This window comes from Coturnix japonica, chromosome 2, assembly GCF_001577835.2.
Source record: "Coturnix japonica isolate 7356 chromosome 2, Coturnix japonica 2.1, whole genome shotgun sequence".
NCBI classification, from domain to species: Eukaryota; Metazoa; Chordata; class Aves; order Galliformes; family Phasianidae; genus Coturnix; species Coturnix japonica.
In genome coordinates, this window is record NC_029517.1 from 9,426,292 (window position 1) to 9,449,594 (window position 23,303).

General features: G+C 41.1%; 1 protein-coding gene across 3 annotated transcripts in view; it reads right to left on the minus strand.

Moving 5' to 3' along the window:
* Nucleotides 1-23,303, minus strand: part of ADARB2 (adenosine deaminase RNA specific B2 (inactive)) — a 286,410-nt gene that overhangs the window by 29,135 nt on the left and 233,972 nt on the right. For all 3 annotated transcript variants that reach the window (XM_015853321.2, XM_032442988.1, XM_015853322.2), the window contains 2 exons: nt 10,910-11,078; nt 4,607-4,758 (listed from right to left, as the gene is read on the minus strand). In XM_015853321.2, the coding sequence (XP_015708807.1) occupies nt 4,607-4,758; nt 10,910-11,078 (321 nt within the window). The remainder of the gene's footprint in view (nt 1-4,606; nt 4,759-10,909; nt 11,079-23,303) is intronic.

Here is a 23,303-nt window from a genome sequence, read left to right on the forward strand (position 1 = left end):
AGATTTCTTTCTTGATCTAGTGAGTGGAAACCATGGCAGTAAGCTGGAGCTTAATGATCCTTAAGGTTCCTTCTAACTCAAACCATTCAGTGATTCTATGATTCTATTATTCCTCTTGTACTTTTGATAACAGTTATCAAAATAAAACATTTTGGGTGTTATTCTATTCCAGGTGGTATCATAAGTGCCATCAATGTATCCGTACCCCTGATTTCTTCCTGCAGGACCCTGAATGCAGAGCTATGGGGCTAAGATTCTCCTGACAATTACAAATCATTTGTGCCCACCAATTGGAGATGGTGGTATCTGCATGAATGTGGCCTTCTTCAGCCACTATGTCCAAGAAAGCTCCATCTGAACATGGAATGCTGATTCTCTGGTGTGAGCAGGACAATGTTTTGGGACACCCTCAGTTTTGGGGGGTAGCAAAGAACATTGCTAAAGATCTTGTCTGAGAATGAGATATAAAATCCAGCAGTCAGAAGCACAAGCAGGGAAAGCACAGGGTTTGCACAGGAAACACATGCTTTAAGTAGACAGCAAACTTGTCTTTTAGCCCTTAGTTCCCCAGATTCTACACAAACTTCAGTGTACATCTTATCCCCATCATATCACCTACTCGGGCAGTGATCCAGCTCACATGCTTGCAAGTGGATCCTGTTAAATGAGAGCTCTGCTGAATGTGTGTATATGAGAGCTTCAACACAGCTGTAGGTTAATAGGCAAGCAGGAGGAAGACCCCTTGTGGAGCAGATGCAATGGTGTGTTTCAGACCTAAAGAGAGCATGGGATGAAACAGGAGCTGGGCTATCAAAGATTCAATGGTACAAGGCAATACAGCATGTTAGCAAGAGATAGAAAAGCAGCCCAGGGGACAAGAATGGAGACAAGCCCTGGGGCAGATTCTGTCTGTCTCTTTGACAGTCTGTGTATCAAAAAAGAGTGCACCTCTAGGAGAGACATGGGTGAAGAGGTAAAATCCTGCCAGGAAGAATGAGTGGGGAAGTTGAGAATTTATTAGCTCAATTTTTAAGCAATTCATTTTCCTTTTCAAGAGGTTCTTAAAAAGAAAAAAAGCCGAGTCAAGAAGCCTGAATTAGCTGGGAAGGTACTTCAGAGATCAAGGGCTTGATTGTTCTGTGGTTTGCTTTAGATTCCGGAAAAGGTGCAAAATATGCAACAAATGTTATAGAGCAAGGTGTCCCCATGGCTGCAGCTGCAGCTCATATGCTGGAGTGTGTGTGCTATCAGAAGTCAGAAAGTCAGGCACAACTTGCATGAAGATATAAACAGAGGGAAAAGGTACTGGAAAAGGAGATGATCTGACCTACAGTACTGATACTGCTTCTTCATGGCATAGTGCATTACAGCCTTGTGGATGACCTTGGAAAACAAAAGGGAGAGAGCATTGGGAAGGAGACTGGCTGAGAAGGATCCAGGACAAATCCATACAAATCCTCACAGCAGTCTGAAATACCTTTGGCATTTCCCAGCCTCCCATTCCTGACACCACTGACCCTGGCTGGTCTCTCCTGCTCTCTACAACCCAACAGCTCTCCCTCAGCCTTCTCCCTGCACTCCTGGACTATATCAGGCTCTTTCAAGGCTTCAGATTTCCAGCCTCCTGACCTACAGACACCGAAAAAGAGTTATAGAACTCCTCTCCATGCTCACAGCAGCCCTGTTCCAAATGGACTTTGCCTCTTCGTTAGAGCTGTCTTGAGATATATCAACAAACAAGTCTGCTCCTTCTTATTCATGAAGGGCATCATTGCAAATCAATGCAAGATCTGCTCTTTTTGGCCCTAATCTCTTACTTTATTGAGTGAAACTATCATGCCTGTGGACTCCCTGACCTCTTCTGCTCTGCAGTGCAGACATTCACAAGAACCACAGTCAGGTCAGGTTCTTACATACACAGTTGAGTTGGTACCCAGCACTATCCAGCAGGAAATAAACTGGGTTTCAAGTGCATGCTGGCTTATCATTTCCTCCCTCACCAGAACAAAGCTAATAAGAAGAAAATGTGAGGCCTCCCCGAGGGTGCTGGGAAGACACAGCAGATAATGGGAAATTTTTTGGAAGGAGATTTGAGAAGTGGATTTTACTCACTCCCTGTATTGATAAAGACTTATCACGGTCCTTTGCAAAAACAGAAACCACATGGCGAGACACTGTTTTTAAATGTTAATGCATCTTTAGAGAATAATCAGCTATCTTTGATGGCTTGTGCTAGCTCTAGGAGAAGCTTCTTTGTTGTTTAAGAAATGAAACAGCATTCATCTGGAGTTCCTTGTCATTATTGGATGAAAGAAAGGTTATTTCTGTAGTTAAAGAGAGGAGGAAAAGAAAAAAGAGAAGATGTGAATGATAAACATTATAAAATATCTTTCCAGATGTCTCTGGGATAATGCGAGTTAAAAGGAAATGCTTATCTCGCAGAAGGACAGATTTTAGCAACATAGCTTTTATACAGAGCTAAATGCTTTTAAGTGCATGGAACAAAGGTGGAGGGAGCTGCTTAGAGCAGTGAAATACAAACCAAGTAGTGCCCTATTTCTGCATCACACTGAAACCTTCAGTAAGTCCCACAGACCTTAGTGTCTCAGTTTTTGCATTCAGACAATAGCTGGTGCAATAAACACCAGGATAAGCGTTGTCATGCCCCCCTACAAGCTCACCCTGTGAATGCCAAGAGTTGCATAAAAATATATTTTTAATATATCTTCTTACATGAACTGTCAATTAAAGATGCATTCCATCATCAGCTGGTAGCATCCAGTCCTAAATAGTCTGTGGCCACTCTTGAGAGTGGCCCGTGTTTAAAAAATGACAGCAGTTTCTGGTGCTTCCACTTCAGATGTCAAGGAAGGAAAACATAAGGGTGCTTAATCAAACATAAAGCCTTTTTTGGATATATCTTAATATTAAAGTGTGAGGCTAAAATCACTATTTGTATTTGACATTCATAGACACTTGCTTTTAATTTTATTTTTAAGATGGTGTCTGTGTCTCCTAGTTGCTGCTTTATTCTGAATTTGTCTTTTTGCTGCTTTCTTCTTAAAAATTTCCTCATTTTTCTTTATTTTATATGCCCTACTGACAGAATGTAGAAATCACATCAAAAGAAGAAGAGTATTTCCTTTCTGAATAGGTGTATTCTTGTTTCTTGCCCCAGCAAGCTGCTGGTTCACCCATGACAAAAGGATTCCAGTCTGGAGAGAATAATGCTTAATCGTTAATAAATAACTCCTACAAATAAGAACCAGAAGTGAAACCACGATCAGATGAATTTTGCTGGGAGGCAGTCAGGTAGTTGCGTGACCTTGGGTGATTAATTTTACATTCCTGTGTCTATGCTTTTCCCTCTGCTCATTCTTCTGTCTTGCCTGCTTCACATTCAAGGTAGTCAGGGCAAGAACTATTTCTCATTATATGTACATTTAGCAGTGAGTGCTATGAGTATTACAGCACAGTAAAATGCATGTGTGCGAAGCGATACCTCAGGATAGAGGGAATTGTGCACCTTGTGAATCATGAAGTGGATCACAGAGTGACAGACATTTATGACAGCAAACCACAATTCTCTTGAGTACCTTGTTCCTTAGTGTGACCATGGCCTGGGGTGGTGCAGGGGGTCTGTAACTGTGATGTGCCTCTGTAGTAGTGGGACAATGTCATGGACAAGAATGTTTGTGGGTGGCTGGTATCATGAAATCACTGGGACATGTGATGGAGGTGAGATATTCCTTCATGGCCAATGTGATCTGCAGTTCTCTTGGTGGCATTCGCACTGGCTCAAGGCCTTACTTGTTCACCTCACTTGCAGGATCACCTCTAAAGGACAGCTCTCTGTAAAGTCATATTCCTGCTTGAATATCATAGGTGTAGAACCAGGTACTCCAAAGACTGCCTGGCAGACTCCATCTAATTTACCTGTCATGCAGTGACCATGCAGTTGGTTAGACCCAAGCAGGACGGTCTGGGAAGGATTTCTTCCCAGAAGGCTCTTGACATTGTTTGCTTCAAGGGCAGTTAACATCTGGAACGAGCCTAGCTTTCAAATCAGTGCTACAGGTACCTGATCTCATCTAATTGCTCCACCTCAGAATCCAGCCACTTCAGTTTGGACTGTTCAGATTTGGTATAAACACAGCCCTTCAATCCATCCATAGTACCTAAACCTCAATAAAAGTTCATGCAACCTCATATGCATACATAATTCTCTAGTCCAGCCCATGGCTGTGGCTCCAAGAATCTGTCTGATTATGAGCACCCTTCCCAGGGTATCTACTGATTACTGAGGTTGCATTTCCCATCAGGAAATGCAGGCTGTTGGGAACTGCCCAGCAGAGCCATGAAGCCTCAGGCAGGTAGAGAAATTCGATTTCTGCCCAGCCCCAGTTTTCCCTGACAGTATGGGGGAAGGAACACCAGCTGCACAGACACACATGCCATGCACCTTGCAGTGTTTCTGCTTTCAAGCAAAACACATTTTCTGCAAGTCAGTAAACAAAGAAAGAATGTTTCATCTTGGGACAAACAAACAAATCTACAATAAAAGGCAAAAAGGGGACTAAAAGAGAGCGAAATATTTTCTTCTTACAGTCAGTTGTGATTTCGTAGGGGGAGTTGAGGCGTGCGTCCCCGCAGGGCGAAGTGCTCACATACAGATGGAACAGGATGTTCTCCTGCAGCCTGTAGCCTCCCTCTTTTAATCGCACGAAGATTGATCGCTCCCAGTCTTCTCGTCGTTTGCTATGATCACAAAAGAGGTTCCAGGTCATTTGTTACACACCAAATCAGAAACAATTCTGCTCTTTCTACCTGTATTTTTCTCCCTGCTTGTTTATTTTTACTAGCACCAGGCATCATATATTTTGCTTGCTGACAAGGAGAGGAAAACAATAAGTGAAGAAATGTTTGAAGGGGATCAAAACTGTCAATGTGCTTTGGCTTGTTTACCTGGATTCTGTTCTAAAAACAGAGCACAGATGCATAAAAACATTGATTTTAAAGAGGTTCTGGCACATGAAGGAAGACAAAGTTCTCTTAGACTCTCAGCTGAGAAAATCAGCTTTGCTCATCGCTGTGCCCAGCCATGTATTTAAATCCATTAACGTGACTGCAGCCAAGATATGCATTTATATGCTCCACTGGAAAAGGTGGCTAGCAAAGCACCCAGAGTTTATGACCCAGCCAACCCTCCTGCTCCCCAGGCATCGCTCTCCCCCCTGTTCAACCTCAGCCACCCATGGGCACTCTGTCTCAGCCAGCAGCATCTCCTTGGTCACTTGGCATTTCTCAAAATCAGAAATTGTCCTGAGAAGTGCAGACAGAACTTGCACAGGCTCCTTCTTGGCTGAGCTGAAAAAGATACTGAGATGAAGCTTTTGTCTGTGAAGTGGTTCAGCAGCTAGATGGGGACACAGCGCTTGTGTTCCATTAGCAGCAGCTGCCCAGGAGGAACAGCCCTCCCCATTCTGCAGTTTGCAGCAGCAGCTCGCATTAGGGCTGTGCTGTGTGTGTTTCTCAGATGATTTACATTCGTGAAGGCATGGGTGATTTCACTGACAGACAGCTGCTTCTGATACGTACATTTGGGTGCTGATTATCATTTTGAAGGTGAAAATGTGATCAGTGAAATTCTAATGACAGATGATGATGCTGTGGTCCTTCCCTCAAAAATTCAAAGGCCTTTTTGTAAGAATGCCTCTGAGTAGAATGGCACCTGCAGGTGGTGGTTTCCTAGAAGGCTCCTAATAAGCCGAAGCCCTACCCATTTAATTCACACCAGGATAGACCATCAAGTGACACAACTTCTGCTTGTCTCTGCATCTTCCATCAGTGCAAGCAGGGCTGCTTTTACCCAGCCTCAGAGAAAACCTTGAATTCAATCTAAGCTGCCTCTTCCTGCTTTCTCCTGGTGCAGACTAGGTGCTATTGAAGCTGTTTGGCTGTCACTCTTGCATGCTTTGGGTGTTTTGTCATTTTTTGAAGCGGGGATGCGTTTGCTGTCAGGAGGAATTTACAGGCACATTACCTTGCTGCCAGGGGCAGGGAGCTGCACCGCTCCTTCCTTCTGTGGGCTGTAGTGGAATTTCCCAACCGCGCTAATTATACTATCGCCCTGATACTGCTCTCTGAAATAATAAAATACCTACAAATTAAGTCCCGCTGCTTGGACTTTGGAGCAAGTACAGTTGGTTTTAAATAATTCACTGCAAAATCAGCTGGGAGAACCAGAGCTGTGCAATTCTGGCATCTGCTGTGATTATGTTAAGCCTTATTAGTGCCAGGGCAGCTTGCTCTACCTGGAAACAGTTGCTAGGTAGGGTTGGAGCAGTCATTTTTTGGGCTGGGTTGCAGGAGTTCGCAGCAATCAGCATCCATTCTGTGACTGTTTCTCAGGGATTAACCTCTCACTCTTCCTAGTACTGAGAAAGGTCTGGTTGACAGACTGGAGTGATGGAAAGCAGATCTGAACATGGGCAACTCTAATGAGCCACCAAATGAACTCCTCCATACCACATGTGCTTCTGACCCATTTCTGGTATGGTTTTCTGGGGGTTGAACTCAATAGATTCCTCCCTGCCTGGTGGTTGGATGGGTTTAACAACTAAGCACTGAGAATATTGTTATAAATGAGTTTGGGATGCAGTATCATCAAGACTGGCTTTGCAGAGAGCCTCGTTTGATGGAGGTTTGGGGGATGTCAGACCCCAGAGACAAGTGGCCTGTGTAAAAGTGACCATGTGGGGCATGAGAGGCATTTCTACAAATTCGCTACTCCCCCAGAACATGTGAGTACCATGCAGAGCCATGCATGCCTGCAAAAAGCCATGACGAATGAGCCCACAGTAAGCGTACAAATGGAGTTCATTCAGTGGGTGACACTAGTGTGTCACTTTCCACTTTAGCCACTTTGGCAGTGGCTAAAAGAACAGAGTCTGTCCTTAAACCTTTGCCTGTTGTGATTTATCACTAGAGGTTTAGCATTTGAGGAAAATTCAAGAGGAACTTCTTAGAATGTCATAAATTTATTCTTTTATTGAAGTTCATTATTTTTACATACATGCGTTTGTTTTCAGCTGATGGCAAAAACATTTTGGCACTTACTTGTGGTTTACTATATGTGTTTTGCCCTAAAAAGGACAGATAAGCTATTTTTAGCATGAATATGTAGTTATAGGTAGTTTCTAGTGCTACATCCATTGCTCAGCATAGAGCACAGCATCCTATGGAAACTAACAGAGGGCTTTAAAAGGTTGTGTTCATTGAGAAGATAAAAAAAGAAAAATAAGAAATAATGTCTCTACAGCAAATAGTTATTTTAGAGGGGGAAAAAAATTGAGTGGACTGGATGAAGAGTTCCCTATTTTTAAGATTAACAGTAGTTTGTATCTAAATCTATTGAAGAACTTCTGACAAAGTCATCCCTCTGGCACCTGTAGGGCCACTACAACAGTAAGACCATTACAGTGTTGATTTATTTTAAGAATAGCTCATTAGTTTTAGTTTTCTTTAGTAAAGAAGTGTTGGATTTTTTTCTTCCCTGTTGGTCTGTTGATACAAATAAACCCACCAAGGTCAATGTGAATTTTTCAGCCATCGCTGAGAGATAATCAGACTATGATATTTGTGTACCTTTTGATGGTGAGTTTTAGAGAAAGCTTCTCAAAAGGCCTTTCTCTCCTTCTTTTGTACATCAGAAAACTTGCGTCTTACTTTTCATCTCTTCCATGAAAGTACTGAGAACTTGAGGATTATGGTTGTCATAAAAATGAAATCTGGGAGGGGTAGTGGTTTTAATCAGACTGGTTAGAAACTGTCAGGTTTTAGTTGTGCTTTTAGCTTTTATTTAATTCAAGCACTAGACAATGAATCGTTGAAAGAAAGTTTCCTTTTGAAGTATTTGTCACTCTTGCTTCTTAGAGAGGATAAAGTTCCCGTTCTGGAACTCTCTTTCAAAAGAAAATTCAGAAAGCTGCACCTCTAGCATTTAATATGAAGAGAAAGAAAAAATATAATTTACATATTGCTGCAACTTCTGCATTTGGATGGAACTATTCCATGGTTCACATATCTGAAGCTGTCAACCTATACTCTCTTTATAACAATGGAAATAAATGGCAATTCATCTCACTTTCAATAAATACCATAATTAGGTCTGCTGAGTCACACTCCACAGATGCCCTTCTCTTACTGCTGATGACACAGTAGCCTTGGGGTATCTGGTCCACACTTGGCCAGCTAACTTGCAGACATCTCAAGCAAGGTGTTAAGAACTAAATTTGGCTCAGTGAATCAGTTTCCCCTGGACATTCATTCTCTGTCCTGGCCCTTGCTCTCTCCAGTCTCTTTGCTCTTTGAAGCTTTCAAGCTACATTGAGAGAAGCAGAAGTTTTGCATTCACTGAAGTCAGTGACATTATTTGTAAATGCTGGACAAGTGGTTTCTTTACAATAATGTCACATTGAAAGATAATTCTTGTATTGAAAATTCCTGAAGTTTGAAATTCATATTTGGAAATCAGTTTGAGCAAGTAGGCTTGGTGGGAGGATGACGTGACAAATAGGGAATACTGTCCCAAAGAATAATCTTTCCTGTTTCATAGGGAGAGATGCAAAATTTAAGCTCTTTGAGCCCGTGATGCGTACTATGCTTTCTTTATATTTTTAGTTAGGGAATCATGTTTTTGTTTTCAGTGTGTATACCAGTCTATACAACAAGTTGCTGGTCCAGAAGAGAGAGGACTTGAATTTGTGCAATGACATAGAAGTTCCAAGTCTGAAGAGCAAGTATGCAGGGAGTCAGAGTGAAGCTGTCCTAAACAAACTGTCTTAGGTACTCAGTAGTGCCTTGTGGCTTCTCTGCCAGTGGCAGTAGTGTCTTTTTTTGTAAAGGAAAGGGGTAAATGTGATTTAAATATGTCGAAAATGCTTTTTCTATTTTTTTTTTTTTTAATTTCATTTTGAATGCTCCCATTTTTTCACTATATGGTGAAGCTCCTGGTGATGGTGTAAAACTGATAAGAAATAAATACTGGAATTGGAGAACATATTACAGCACACAGTTTTTCTTCTACATGGACTTCAGGAAAGCAAAACTTGATTTGACAGTATCTCTAGCCCTGTCTTTCAAAGCTGCTTAGCCTTGACAATTTTGGTTGAGATTTTTATTATTTGTGCTGGACAGAGAAGTGATGGTGTCTGATCTTGACTGAACAGGGAGTGATTTGATGTTATTGTGAACAGAGATCGTGCTGCACTGAGGATTCTCTTAACAAAAGACTGTTAACATTGATCCAAATAAAATAATAATATGACTGAACATGTTAGGGATGTGAATCAATACAATAGTCTGAGATACAGTGGTAACACTTGTTTCCCAAGAGACTTTAGCACAAAGCAAGAACTAGGGCTGCTACACTGCTGAAAACATAATTTAATGTAAACTTGACAGCAATTCAGATTGAAATAGAGAGAATATTGTTTTTGATTAAACCCTTCAAGGCTTTTGTCCTCCTTTGTTAGCCAAGCTCATCTACTCAATATACTCTTCTCTTCAGTCCCAGCCTGAAGTGAAAATAACCACTATTCCTATTATCATTGCTTTGGAGCTGACAATATTATAGGGGCTCACAAGAGCACACAGATTAATCCTTGTGCCTGTGACCTGGTGCAAAGCCTTCTGAAAACAAAGGGAGTTTTTGCACCAAGGTTAATGGCCTTCAGATAAAATCCCATCAAAATGCAAGCAAGAATGGAGGGAAGAAATATGGTCTATAGATAAGGTCTTTTTGTTTTCTTTCCTTGCTTCCTTCCCTCCTTTCTTGGTTCCCTCCATATACGTAAACATCACCTCAACCTGACCTCTGCTTGAATTTCATAGGATCAAATAATAATCCTGGAAGGGTTCTCAAGTCTCTGGACCAACCTTCTGCTCAAATAACACTCACCTTTGAAACTATTTAAACCAGATGGCACAAGTCTTTATTCCATTGGGTTTTGAAAACATGAAGGATATGAGGGAGACTAAACAACTCTTCTGGGTACCTTGTTCCACTGCTTGCCTATTCCTATATGGACAATTTCTCCTTATATCTAGACTGAACTTCTCTTATTTAAGTGCTGGCCAGTTGCCTGTCATCTTCCCACTTTTCACATCAGTAAAAACCCCAGCCCCACCTTCCTGATGACCTCCCATAGGTTCTGCTCAGTCAGCCATTCTGTTTCCCCAGATGAATGGAGATGATAAGTGAAGTCCAAGGACAGACTCTGGTGTTGTCCAACTTGTGAGGAACTTCCAGACAGTGTATGACTTATTTAAATAGTAACAAGGAAAGTCTGACTGAAAACAAACAATAATTCCTCCATTGTAACTTTCAATGCTATAACATTTTAAAAGTTCACATAGAAGGAATGAATGAGAGCATTTTGTACTTTGGCAAGAAGTTTACTGTACTGTTAACACTGTTTTGTTCTCTGGTGAGTCAATGAAGGCATTAACTATCAGTAAATCACTTCCTTGAGGTATTTCAGCACAGTAAATAAGACAAGAAAATGTCTGCAGAGAGCAGAATGACCTCCTTCCAGAGTCTGGCCAGTGAGTGATGTTAATAAGCCTGCACGTAAGGATTTGTACAAAATCATTAGGCTTCATAAAACACAACTTTATGAGTCATGTCTAATTGCTAATGAAAGGAAACCAGGTAAAGTAAAAGAGCTCATGACCCAACACTCCAGACTGTCTAATACTTATTTTGTACTGTACAGTATAGTGGTCCTTCATCATCAGGACTCAGAAACAACAACATGAAGAAAAAAATATTTCAAATGCTTGGAGGATGGATCTATGCCACAGAAGTCAATGTAACATTCAAAAACCATCAGAAAAATTAATTTACCTTAAGTGTAGCTCCAGCTGTGAGTAGAGGAAGTGAATAAATGCCCTTCTTGCCACAATTTCTGCATGGCAGTCATTGACTGCAAGCCCTTGGTCATTAATGTATTCCCCATTTATACATTTGGTACCCGATGACAGCACAATAACCTGAGCTTGCCTGATGTCCAAACCTGTAGAAAGAGAAACAAAAAAGGTTGTGAAATTGCCTGGAGGTGAGCATATCATAACTGTTAAAGTTCTCACAGCCCACATTTTGATGTGGCTGTAGAGACGGCCTAAATTGGATGCTTGTTGAGGTGTAGATATGGCCTTGGAATATTCAGGAATCTCACATTTCAGTGTTATTAGTGTAATAATGGCTCTATTTCAGTCTTGCTGCTAATTCCAAGATTAAAGCTTGCCACGAAGTTTACTTGTTAAATCAATAACTACATCCTAGCAGTGCACATGCTGTAGAGAGGTAATAAAGATTTCCTGCAGTGCTGATAAAAAAGGCTAGGTTTTTATGAGCTGTTGAAGACATTTTCTGGTGGGAACACACACTCCCTGTAATGTTAGTTTTCATTGCTGTTGCACTAGAAGTGCTAAATAAAATGCAAGTAACACTTCTAGAGCTGCTCTTTAAAAATGTCAGAGAACAAACAGGTCTGTTTCTCAGTACAGTCTCCTTTTTGTTTTTCTGATAGCAGCTACATCATTGCCTTTTCTGCTATGGCCCCAGAGATGGAGCATCCCTTTCTGAGATTGGCTCCATCCACTGTCTTTCGAGAAGATGGTGAAAAAGAAGGAAGGGAAGGGAAGGGAAGGGAAGGGAAGGGAAGGGAAGGGAAGGCAGAAGTCAAAGAAGGAAGGGAGGGAAGGGAAGGGAAGGGAAGGGAAGGGAAGGGAAGGGAAGGGAAGGAAAGGGAAGGGAAAAGCGCGTGCCAGTCTTGGTGCAGTAAGGCACTTGCTAAGATTAAATCTGCATTTAGCAAAATGATCACAGAGTTCAGAAGGACAGGGGTTTCATTGAAAAAAGTGGTTCATTCAACCCTGCAGACAAACTGAAGTAAGAGCTAAGAATGAACTGAGCCCAAACTGAAATTACTTATTGAACAGTACATTTCAGAATGCATCTCTCTGAAAAAGAGAGAACAGAGGAGCAGCTCCCGGAGAAAAAGGATTTTTTTTTTTTTCTTTTCTGGCATATAGGTGTTTCCTACAACCATGACAAAGCAGTTTAAGAGAAGAAGACTGTGTTTGACAACGATACATGTGTATTGTGTTTAAGTACGCACATATACAGCAGAGCAAGCCAAGCTTGGTTGTGCCCAGGTAGTGGCTCTGAGATACCCGTGGTGATTGCTTATCTCTGGCTGCTGCTCCAGGGAGGAGAGAGCATACAGGACGTTCTGTGCTTCTGTTCAGCTATCTCACATAGATATACATAAGGTGACTCAGTGGAAACAGTGCCCGTCTTTAGGCACGAATGAATCCATCAAAGTTTTCACCATAGGGTGAGTAGAAAAAATCACACCATAGGCCAAATGCTTCTGGTTTTCACAGATTTTGCTTGAGGATGAATAAAAGGTCTGTACACACATTTGTTTTGTCTTGTTCCTATGATCTGATTTTAGATGTGAAAAAGCTTTTGGAGTTATTTTCTAAGGTCAGCAATCTGTATTTCTTATGATGAATTCTGTTGAGCAGAAGAAAGGGAACAAAAAAAATTGTAGAGACTTTTCAGGGTTGGGGCCATGTTCTCTCTTAAGATCCATGGGCTGGATCTGAGAAAACAGTAGAGCAGAGAAGGAAAGAATATTCTAAGCATAAAATGATGTTGTTTCTGGTAATGCATATACCAGGAAATGATTCCTAAATTATCTTACATCCACACCAATATGATAGCTCTATCAGTAGCGCAAAAGGTTTGGTATTATCGTGACACTGTAGCACTGTGATACATATGGGGAAGGTATAAGTGGATTGAAAGTTCAGTTAAACACATCTGATCTTCTGGTCATGGCAGCTTCAGACAGAAGTCATTTTTGGTACTAGTGCAACAGTACACATCATGTACACCTGTGCCTGCAGTTTCATCTCTCATTACACTATGGTGTGGCCATAACAATGTACTTGGCTGCATTCAAATACAAAACCACAAAAAATACCCACAAAAGTTGTAGCTGGAAGATGTTAGCCTACATGGGAGAATGCAATAGAGAAATTAAATTATAAAGTGTTTATGTTTATACTGGTTGTATTACTAGATAAAACATTGAAGTGGCTAAAACATTGCATTTATACAAAGAAACATATTTATACTCTTTAAATCAGAATTACTTTGGTGTTTTAGGGGCACTGCCTTCATGAGAAAAGTAATAAGTTTAGATCAGATTGATGACGGTGTTCTTTTCATGGGCTAATCCCAAGCATTTCATGAGGCACTGTACATATTTGTTTCATCAGTGATAGGACTCAGGTTTTTATTTATTTATTTATTTAGAAATGTTCTCAAAGTCTTATTTTCCACTATACAGTAGAAGCAAAACAACAAGAGGCAGTTCCCTAGTTCAGAAACCCACAAACCCTACCTTTGCCTTCCTGAACCTGAAGAGATCCATTGATACTCCTCAGGGCAGTGAGAAATGCTGCTTCCTTCTTTTATCCCAACTTTCTGCTCCTTTCACTTTCTGAAGTGTGTCCTTCCTTTTCCCCTTTCACCCTGCACTGACTGTACCAGGCTCTACAGAGACAGAGTGAACTATCTACAGAAGCCACCTTGCTCTTCAGTGGGGCTACTTTACTCATTCCCTGTTTCCATACCATCCCAGTGATTTGTGTTATGAATTTTAATATTTCAAACACATTTTTTTCCATACACAATCTTTTTTTCTATCACGAGTGCATGAGGATTGACATTTTCAGTGTTTTCTGTGAGGTCTGGATTTGTTCACAAATGAAAAACAGCTAGATGAAGGCCCCCAGCACTTATTGATGAATGAGAATATGAATAATATGAATACCTCTGATGTTGTTTGCTATCATAATGTTTATCCACACAGTAATAGCAAAGTCTGCGCAGGATGTTAGTTTTTGGGTGAATTAGCTCCATATGTTGGCTTTCAATGACACAGAGCCCAGCAGGTAGTCAAGTGAGTACATTGCCTGGGGTGTCTGCCCAGCCTGGCAAGGTGCACATGTATCCACAACATCACTTTGATGTTGATGTTGCCCAGGGCTGGAGTCAACAGTTTCCAAGAACCTACAGAGCTGGCTTGAGTGTTAAACATTAAAAGTCTCCATGTATTTTTCATTTGCAATGACAGAAAATATAACCCGTGTTCTTCCATTCTCAGAAATGCCCAAGAGTTATGTCTCACTACGAAGGCACTCAGAAACACCATGTACATGACTTATGCATCAGCTCTGAAATATTTACACCTCACTGGGGAGCCAAATGGAGAAAGTGATCTGTGACCAATATACCACTGCTCAACACTACATGTGAGAGCACCCTGAATTGTGAGAAATGCATCCAACAGCCTGACAGCTTCCCAATGTGTTTGGGGGCATATATGTTAATAGGTTGTTCTCTCACATGCCTTACTTTGTATGTGCATAGATTTGAGGTTTACCCCTGTGAAATGCCTGATATTGCTTTCAACAAATGTAGGGGGAATTTGTCTCTGAGAATGAGACATATGATGCTCAGCTGATGGTGAAATTTTAACAGTGACTGATCACACTGGCATTTTAGGCAGTATTTCCAGCTCTTAAGTCTACATGCATGCTTCAGTGATTCAGAATTAAAAAGATCCTCTACATGTTTGTCTATCTTAAAATAAATAAAGTTATTACCAAATCTTTGTATTAATACTTCCCAGAATCACAGAATCATGATATTGTAGGGGTTAGAAGAGATCTCTGGAAATCACCTAGTCCAACCCACCAGCAGCTCCCTACATCAGGTTGCACAGGTTAGGTGTCCAAGTGGGTTTTGAATATCTCCACAAGAGATTCCACAATCTCTCTGGGCAGCCTGTTCCAGAGCTCTGTGACCCTCAAAGTTGTTTTTTTTTTCATGTTCGTAGTTAATTACTTCCTAATTGATATTGCCTGCAGAATACTTCACATTTCTCAAGTGATTTCTGTTTACTAGCATCAAGTTACCCCCTAAACACTGATTAATTTTACCTCTAACTTGTCAGACCTACACAGAATTCATCTTTAAGCTACACTGAGGAAAGCATTGGGTTTGACAAAATCCTGGCTCTAACCTGGCACTATCATCCATATGCTACCCTCTCTGCTTTGGGGAATGCATCAGGATATAATCCTAGAGCAGGTTAACTCTCACCAAGACCTGCATTCTTGTTGAGGGAAGCCAGCCTCAGATTAAAGACCCAGGAATCTCACTGTGTGCAGGTGATTTGACAAACAAGGAGAAATGGGCTACATTACTATGACCTTAACTCCTGACCCGTTGATTGTCAGAGTACATGAAGCATTTTCTTCCCTCACTGCCTTGTGTGAAAGTAATGTTTGAGAAGACATTAGGCTAGAAGCAACTAGGTGAGAGATTTATAACACGCACCGGCATTAGGTTTCTATTATTTGCCTAAAGACTCTTAATAGCTTTCAATTTGAAGGGGAAATGGAGCAGGGGAAGGAAAATTGGGGAGCTGTGTCAGTGTGCAGGCTGGGGACTGGCTAACACTGCTTTCACAAGGAGAGTGGGAAGGGAATTTGCCACCTTTTCTTTTCCAAAATGGCACCAATTAATTAGTTGCATTATAGAACAAAAATATAGTCATAAATGCATCTGATGGCAGATCTCATCTAATGACCTGGTAAGGTAATGAGTCCTTCTGGTGCTCTCAAGGTCAGGTACGCTGTGTCCCTTCTCACAGCCAAGGGGGACCTCAAGCCCACTCATACACATCTTTTTGTGTCAATGATACTCCAGGCCTTCACACTGCAGCTAAGCAGCTGAAAAGCAACTTGGTTTTACCACAGGCCCCCAGTGGTGGGATTCATTTCAGCTATCTGGAATAACTAGAGTTTAGATGTCTGTACCTGAGCTAATTGCAGTAAACTCTCTTTACAGTCAATGGAGAAAAACTTTCCTGGGAGGTGATTCATCTGGCCTATTTTAGATAGTCTGTGTTATGCCTCAGTAATGCCACTTTTTCATTGCAAACTCTGAAGATCTGTAACCATCCAGCAGCAGCACAGTTTTATATACTGTAGACAGCTGCTTGTGGTAAGATTTCTCGTACATACATTCATTCATGAATCAAAACTTCCCAAATCATGGAAGGGTCAGCAAAGTAAAATCAGTGCCTTTTAATTTTTATTTATTTTTTTAATTTCATAAAACCATAGCATTGTTTGAGTTGGAAGGGACTCTTAAAGGTCATCTAGTCCAACTCAATGAACAAGGACACCAGCAGATCAATCAGGTTGCTCAGAGCCCTGGCTAGCCTGACCTTAAATGTCTCCATGGACGGAGCAATCTCTGCCAGTGTCTCACCAGTCATTGTAAAAAAATTTACCTTATATCCAAACTAAATTTCCTCTCTTTTACTTTGAAATCATTTCCCCTTGTGATGTCACCTCCTTTAGCAGGCTAAAGAATCGGTTCCCTTCCTCCTTATGGCCCCCCTTTAGATACTGAAATGCTGCTATCATGTCCCCCTGAATCTTTCTCTTCTACAGGCTGGACAGCCCCAGCTCATCCTGTCCTCATGCAGAGATGTTCCATCCCCTGGATCATTTCTGTGGCCCTCTTCTGAATGTGCTCCAAGAGGTCTATGTCTCTTCTGTACTGAGGACTCCAAATCTGGATGCAATACTCCAGGTTAGGTCTCACAGCAGAGTTGACCTACTGACCATGCTTCTTTTGATGCTGCCCAGCAAAAGGTTGACTTTACACACTGCAAAGGCATTCTGCTGGCTCATGGTCCAGACATCCACCAGTACCCCCAAGTTCTTTTCAGCAGGGTTGTGCTCAATCCTTACATCCCCCAGCTTGTACTGACAGTGAGGGTTGCATGACCATAGTGCAAGACCTTGCACTTTGGATTTATTGAACCTGATGAGGTTATCCTGGGCTCACTGCTCAAGCCTGTCTATGTCTCCCTGGATGGCATACCACACAGTGTGCCATTGAGAGTGCCAACCATACCACACAGCTTGGTGTAATCCGCAAGTTTGCTGAGGTAAATTTTCATTTTCTTTTCCCTACAATAATTGATAACATATATATTTTATATTAATGTCAATATATTCATAGATTGTCATATTGCCCTGAGCTGGGCTACTACACAAGTAAAGCAAACAATAATGTCTTTCACATGTGATCTTTCAGAATAACAGTCTTGCAGTCACAGAGTTTGAACAGAGTGGTTCAGAAAGATACTGACAGAAGAGACTGTAAGCAAGGAAAGTATGTAGATTTACTCAGCAAATAAGTTCGATGTGGAAAACTGGATGACATGTTATGGACTACAGTTACGAGCTCAGCCATGGTCATAAAAGCAAACTGTCTGCACCCATCTGTTTCCAGAAACAGCTCTACCAATAAAATCAGAAGCAGGGTTTTGGCTGGTCTAATTGATGTTTCAGCTGACTTTAATAGAATTACTCTCACTTCTAGTGTGCTGTGATCATTAAGAACTTCCATAATACAGAATTCATAGCCCTGCATATTTATGTGTTGGGAAAGGAAAGTCAAAATCAGTAGGTAATTGCAAGAGATGTTGACTGCTACCTGCAATCAGAAAACAGCATTTGGTGACACAAAACTTGAATCGCACCTGCCGTATGTTGGAGAACTTACTTCTGTGAAAATCAGAGGGCTTAACTCACATTGAACAGAATGGAATTTGTAACTGCTAATGCCAGCATACAACTGGGATCACACTTTCGCTTCCCAGCATCTGGCACAACACGGAGAGAAACATCAGTCAGTGTGCACGTATCAATTTCGTTGAATGTCTGAGACCCAGATAGTGGTAATGAAATCTATCTTCTGTTTCAACATGACACAGTGAAGACAACTTACTGCCTTGAATGTATTCATTTTAAATTGGAAAAAAAAAAAAAAATCAGAAAAATCAGGTGTGATTAATTAAAAAAAAAACCCTTCACCTCTTTTACTAGGTTGGAGACAACTGACACTAAATACTGTGCAGTGAAAAGGAAATCCAGAAATAATGATGGTGTAACATCAGCTTTGGTGAATAATTCATGGGGTACAATTTCATGTTATTTTAAATGGTGCAGTTTCTCTCTTTGATAAGCAATAATTTTATGTTCTTTCTTTACCTTTTTTAACAAGTCAGTCAAAAGGATTGTCTATTGTTATCTGCAAAATAGAGTATTTGGAATAATTTTCGAGGCAGCTTAATAGAGCTCTGATCACAGTGGAGTTTTTTTTTTTTTAATCCCTTCTACTCATAGCTGAATAAGTTCAAGTTTACATTTCAGGTTTGTTTAGGGAAGGAAAAATTTTTGATGCTACACAGTTCTGACAAATCCTACATTATTTTCTGCTATCTCCTTCCATAGCAACTCTACCATATCCACAGAATGGTTTCAATTTTGTGATAGGAGATAGTCAAGATATGAAAAGGCAGTGGCATAGGAAAACTGCTCCTGGGAACATGACAGTGGTGCATGACCACTCCAGGACAGGCTCCTCAGCACCACCAGGCTGCAGACTGGGGCCACATGCAAAATGCTTCTGCAAAAGTGGCAAAGAACTCTTCTCCCTGTGCCATCACAAACTGTTCCCTGGAAGTTTTCAAGAATCATACAGATGTGACACTGAGGGACATGGTTGAGTGGGCATAGTGGTGGTGGATTGATGGCTGGACCAGATAAAATTAGTGGTCTTTTCCAACCTTAATGGGCCAGTGACTCTGTGAAAACACCAGGAAAAGCACAGTGTTCTGAAAAGGAGCTGAAATATTTGCCCTCTTCAGTTGTGCTTGCTTAGCGGTCAGTCTATAACTAGCAATGAAGGATGTCATCACCCATGTCCATCAGTCTGGGCTACTTCAAGATGCTGGTGGGTAATCCTACTGAGGACTGATGTCTGCAGGGCTCCTCATGCTTCTTAGTCAGAGAGCAGGGGCAACCCTCTCTGCCACTGGAAGCCAGGCCCATGGTTTTGTATGAAAATGGCAACTGCTTTCACAGTTGGGAATTCCCAGCTTCCCTGTACCACCAGGCACTGCTTTGTGACCAAAGCCCAGGTCCAGTTTCACCAGAAGAAAAATTCTTTTTTGACACAGGGTGGCTTTGAAAAGCTCAATCAGATCTCTAGGTCCCTGTCAAAGAGCTGTTGCTCCTAATTCATTTGCAAGATGCTCCTCTGCAGGTCTTTTCAGCAAGACTCCTTCCCAGTCCCGAAAAGAGTCCAGGTTGAGGTGAATCAGAAAACAGGGATAACTGCAGAAAGCTGTGGAAAAGAGCGTCCTAGACAGAATGAGTGCAAATATTAAATGTGAAAGCCTTTTCTAGGCAATGCCTGTGAAAGTGGTCTAAATGCCTACAAATATCTGACAGGAACAAGGAGAAAGTTGGGCACCAAATGCACAGTTTAGGGCAGTGTGACTGAGGACCTTGGATGAAATTGAAGAAAATAAAAACCAGCCCAAATAACTGGCAAGAATGATTAACAATGAGGTCTATTAGACTAGAATGCTTTCCCAAGGTAGTGTTGAAAGCCATGTTGGTAATTGATTCATTTAAATCTAGATCAGAAAAATGCACTCAGGAATGCACTACAGGGAAACATCTTGTACTTGCAGGGAAATGGACTGGTCTCTCCCAGTTCTCATTTCCACGGTCCATTTCTCTCCTTTCCTTAGTAGACAGAAAGTAGAAAATCCCATCAGCTCTGATTCTATAAAGAATGGAATGAGATGGTGCTGTTCTTGAAAGCCCCAGTGTGTTCCCTTCCCTTCCCTTCTTTTCCCTTCCCTTCTTTTCCCTTCCCTTCCCTTCAACTCCCTTCCCTTACCCTTCCCTTCCCTTCCCCTTCCTTCCCTTCCCTTCCCTTCCCTTTTCCTTCCCTTCCCTTCCCTTCCCTTCCCTTCCCTTCCCTTCCCTTTCCCTTTCCCTTCCCTTCCTTCCCTCCCTTCCCTTCCTTCCTCCTTCCCTTCCCCTTTCTCTCTATAGGGTTTGGAAATCTGGAGGAGAGGTAGAGAGAAGAGGGACAGTCAGTGCAGACCTCCACATGCCTCACTTCATATCAAGTCCAGGAGGACTAAACTAACAGTGGCAGAAACAATGTTATTTGAGGGTTCTTTCAGGTGAGCGCGAACCCTAGTTCTCTTCAGGAACAGAGCTCTGTAGCAGCTTACAGATAACTTCTAATTTTAAAACAAGAGTGAACTGCACTTTCCTTGCCAGGTTCTGCATACGGATATCTGTTTCTCTAATAAATGCTGTGCCACTGATATCTAAGTATTAAGTAAAGTGACAGACTTCTGTTATAGTGATGTCCTGAATTACAGTGAGAAAGGATGAAATCCTGAATGTGTATTTTGGCAGGTAAGTGTAGAAGAAACTTATTCTCAAATATTTCTTCTTAAGTATACTTCCATTTTGAAAATCTCCCTATCTTTTTTACTGGATCACAGAGAAATCCAGTCATTTATGTCCCTAAGCTTTTATTCACTGAAGAAATGTCAGTCTTTTAGATCAGATGCATTGCTTTTGTTGGGACTGGATGATGTCCAGCCTGGCTTTCCAGAATGAAAATCTGATCTTCCCAACTCCTTGCTCCTTACATATAGGGACAGGAACAGAATGTCTACTTTCCATTTTCACGTTTTATGTTAATTAGCATCACCTAGTGTCCAGTGCATCAATGTGTAACTCAAAAACAGGACTCCGCCTACATCCAGGTTTGGAGAGGCCTCAGTTGCTATTTTGTTCAGAAATACTGTTTAAACAAGAAGAACCAAAAGGTCTGGAAACAGCCAGTGGTTTGGGATGAAAGGATCAAAGTCTGTGAAGAACCATCTGCTCTGAAATGGAAACCAAAGCAACCAGTGGGCACAGCAGGGTTGGAGATGTCTGCCTCAGGAATATTTCAGATGCCTACAGCTTATGCAACAAGTGGAACACTGGGGATCAATTGTCTCCTCAGGTTGGGTCATTCTACTATGGGAGTTCCTAAACCTGCAGAGAGAAGAGAGCATTCTCTCATGTTCTTGTTGGATCTCTACTACCAAACAGCTAGGAGGACAGATTTAGGTTAGGTAGTAGCAGCAAGGAAAAACTGGAGTGCTCACCTTGAAAAGGGAAGCCCTGGTTCTGTGCTCGTGCATGCATTTTTCTATTTTCTGTTTAATATGAAATATATAACAAGGGTTGGAGAGATGACCTTAAGCCTGTTTTTTTTTTTTCCAACTCTGCGAGGGAAGTAGGCTGCACAGTCACATCTTATATTTTCTGTCTCTAAGACAATATCTCTTGAGCTCTTTTCTGTTCCTTAGCACCAATTTATCAAAAGAAATGGAGAAATCCCCTGTACCACTCTTGTGAGGGGAGTATGCTTGCTTGCAGCAGTGTGTTTAAGCCCGTGTTTTGAAAGAAGTGGTGAACCTGGCGGAATCACGGTTTGAACCTCAGACTATCCTTTGCGCTGGAATTTGGAAATCTAAATCTATTAGGTCACAGAAATCCCAGTATGGCCATTCTAAACCCATATCATACAGTGTAGGAATGGAATTGCAACTGTTATACATGGATATTTTAATTGAACTCAAAGTTACTTAGAGAGATTCTGAAGATTATTGCTTTAAGGCTTTTAGCAACGGAGAAACACAATGACATGTATTGTTTCTAACTAGATAGATATTGTTTTAAAATGATTCAGGGAAACCCAGCATCTTGTGGTGATGTGTCAGCTTGGGCACATGTAAGCAGTGAATAACATTTCTAAGAATGACAGATGAATTTGGGCCACCTCCTTAAGAGCATCAGGAAAAAGAAGCTGAAGAGACCTCATGAGGTTTTCAAAAACATGTCAGCAGTTTGGGCACCCAATTTCCATTTTAGGAATCTAAGTCTCACAGAAAACCCACATCTCAGGGGAACACAGGCGCTTAGTATCCATTTAACGATACTGTGCAAATAGGTCTGGAAAGCCTGAGTTCCTCCTGTGAATGTCTTCCTGAGGGGATTTGCCATGCTGTAAGTTATTCAGCTCCTCTAACTGGTTTTTTGGCTACTTGAATTCAATCTGGAATGGAGCAGATCGATTCTCCACACAGGGCCTGAAATTTCTACTGTATTTTACTAGTTTCCAACTTCCTACTTAAGCTGAAGAAGAGAAGCCAATTGGACATCAATATTCTTGATTGTTGTTAGATGTCAGGCTTTATGAATGTTAATGTACTGTAAAGATCCATGGAGACATATTGTCATCTTTACTTTTTTTTTCTGTTATTCCACTTAGCAATTATTAAGATCTGTTCCATGAGGTATAGATGATAATTTACCATCTTTTATCACAGCATGAAATTGCTATTTAGGGCTCTTTTGTCCAGTTCATCTTTATTTCATACAAAATAACTGAAAAGACCTCCTAGATCGCTTTTAACATCAAAATGATTGTCAGACTAAAAAAAAAAAAAGAGATAAAATTGAAATGAGAAATCAACTTATAACCTTTTTCTATGAATGCTGTGCTCCTGTGAAAAGGACTGAACTTTCTTAATGCTTCATTTTTAACAGAAGGCATGACAAAAGGTTCCTATTGGTATTTAAACTGCTAAGATTTGTCGAACACAAATGGGAAAATAGTGTTTAAATAGCAGGCTCATTTTGCCTGTAGTAATTATGGGAGGGTTCTGTAGCAAAAAGGACCTCAGCAATCAGCATCTTGGCAATGAGCAGCAAGTATTCTTTACTGAGTTCATTGATTTCATGTAGAACACAAATGTATGCTCATATTTGATCAAAGCTGGCAAAGACAAACTCTGTCAATGATGTGGATAAACACTGTGAATGACACCTGCATTTAGATCTCAGCACTCATCATGAAAGATGAAATATGTCTCGCTCTATGGCCAGTCATCAATATTTCTCAACACCCTTTCTTCCTTCCTCTTGGTCTGCTGTCTTTGTCTTTTTGTCCTGCAGGGTTGCCAGCTTCAAAATATAAAAGCCACTCCCTGGCAATATTGAAGAAAGGGCTGGTATGAACATTTGGAGCACAGGCTTTGTTCTGAGAACCTCAGATCCCATCAGAACTGAATAATTCTATGATTCTATGACCATAAGGCTACATCTAAAATGTATGACCATAAAGATACATCTAAAAAATTGAATTAGGGAATTTGTGAGAATATCTTAAAGATATGTCTGCTTAGCAGCAACCAGAAAATCTG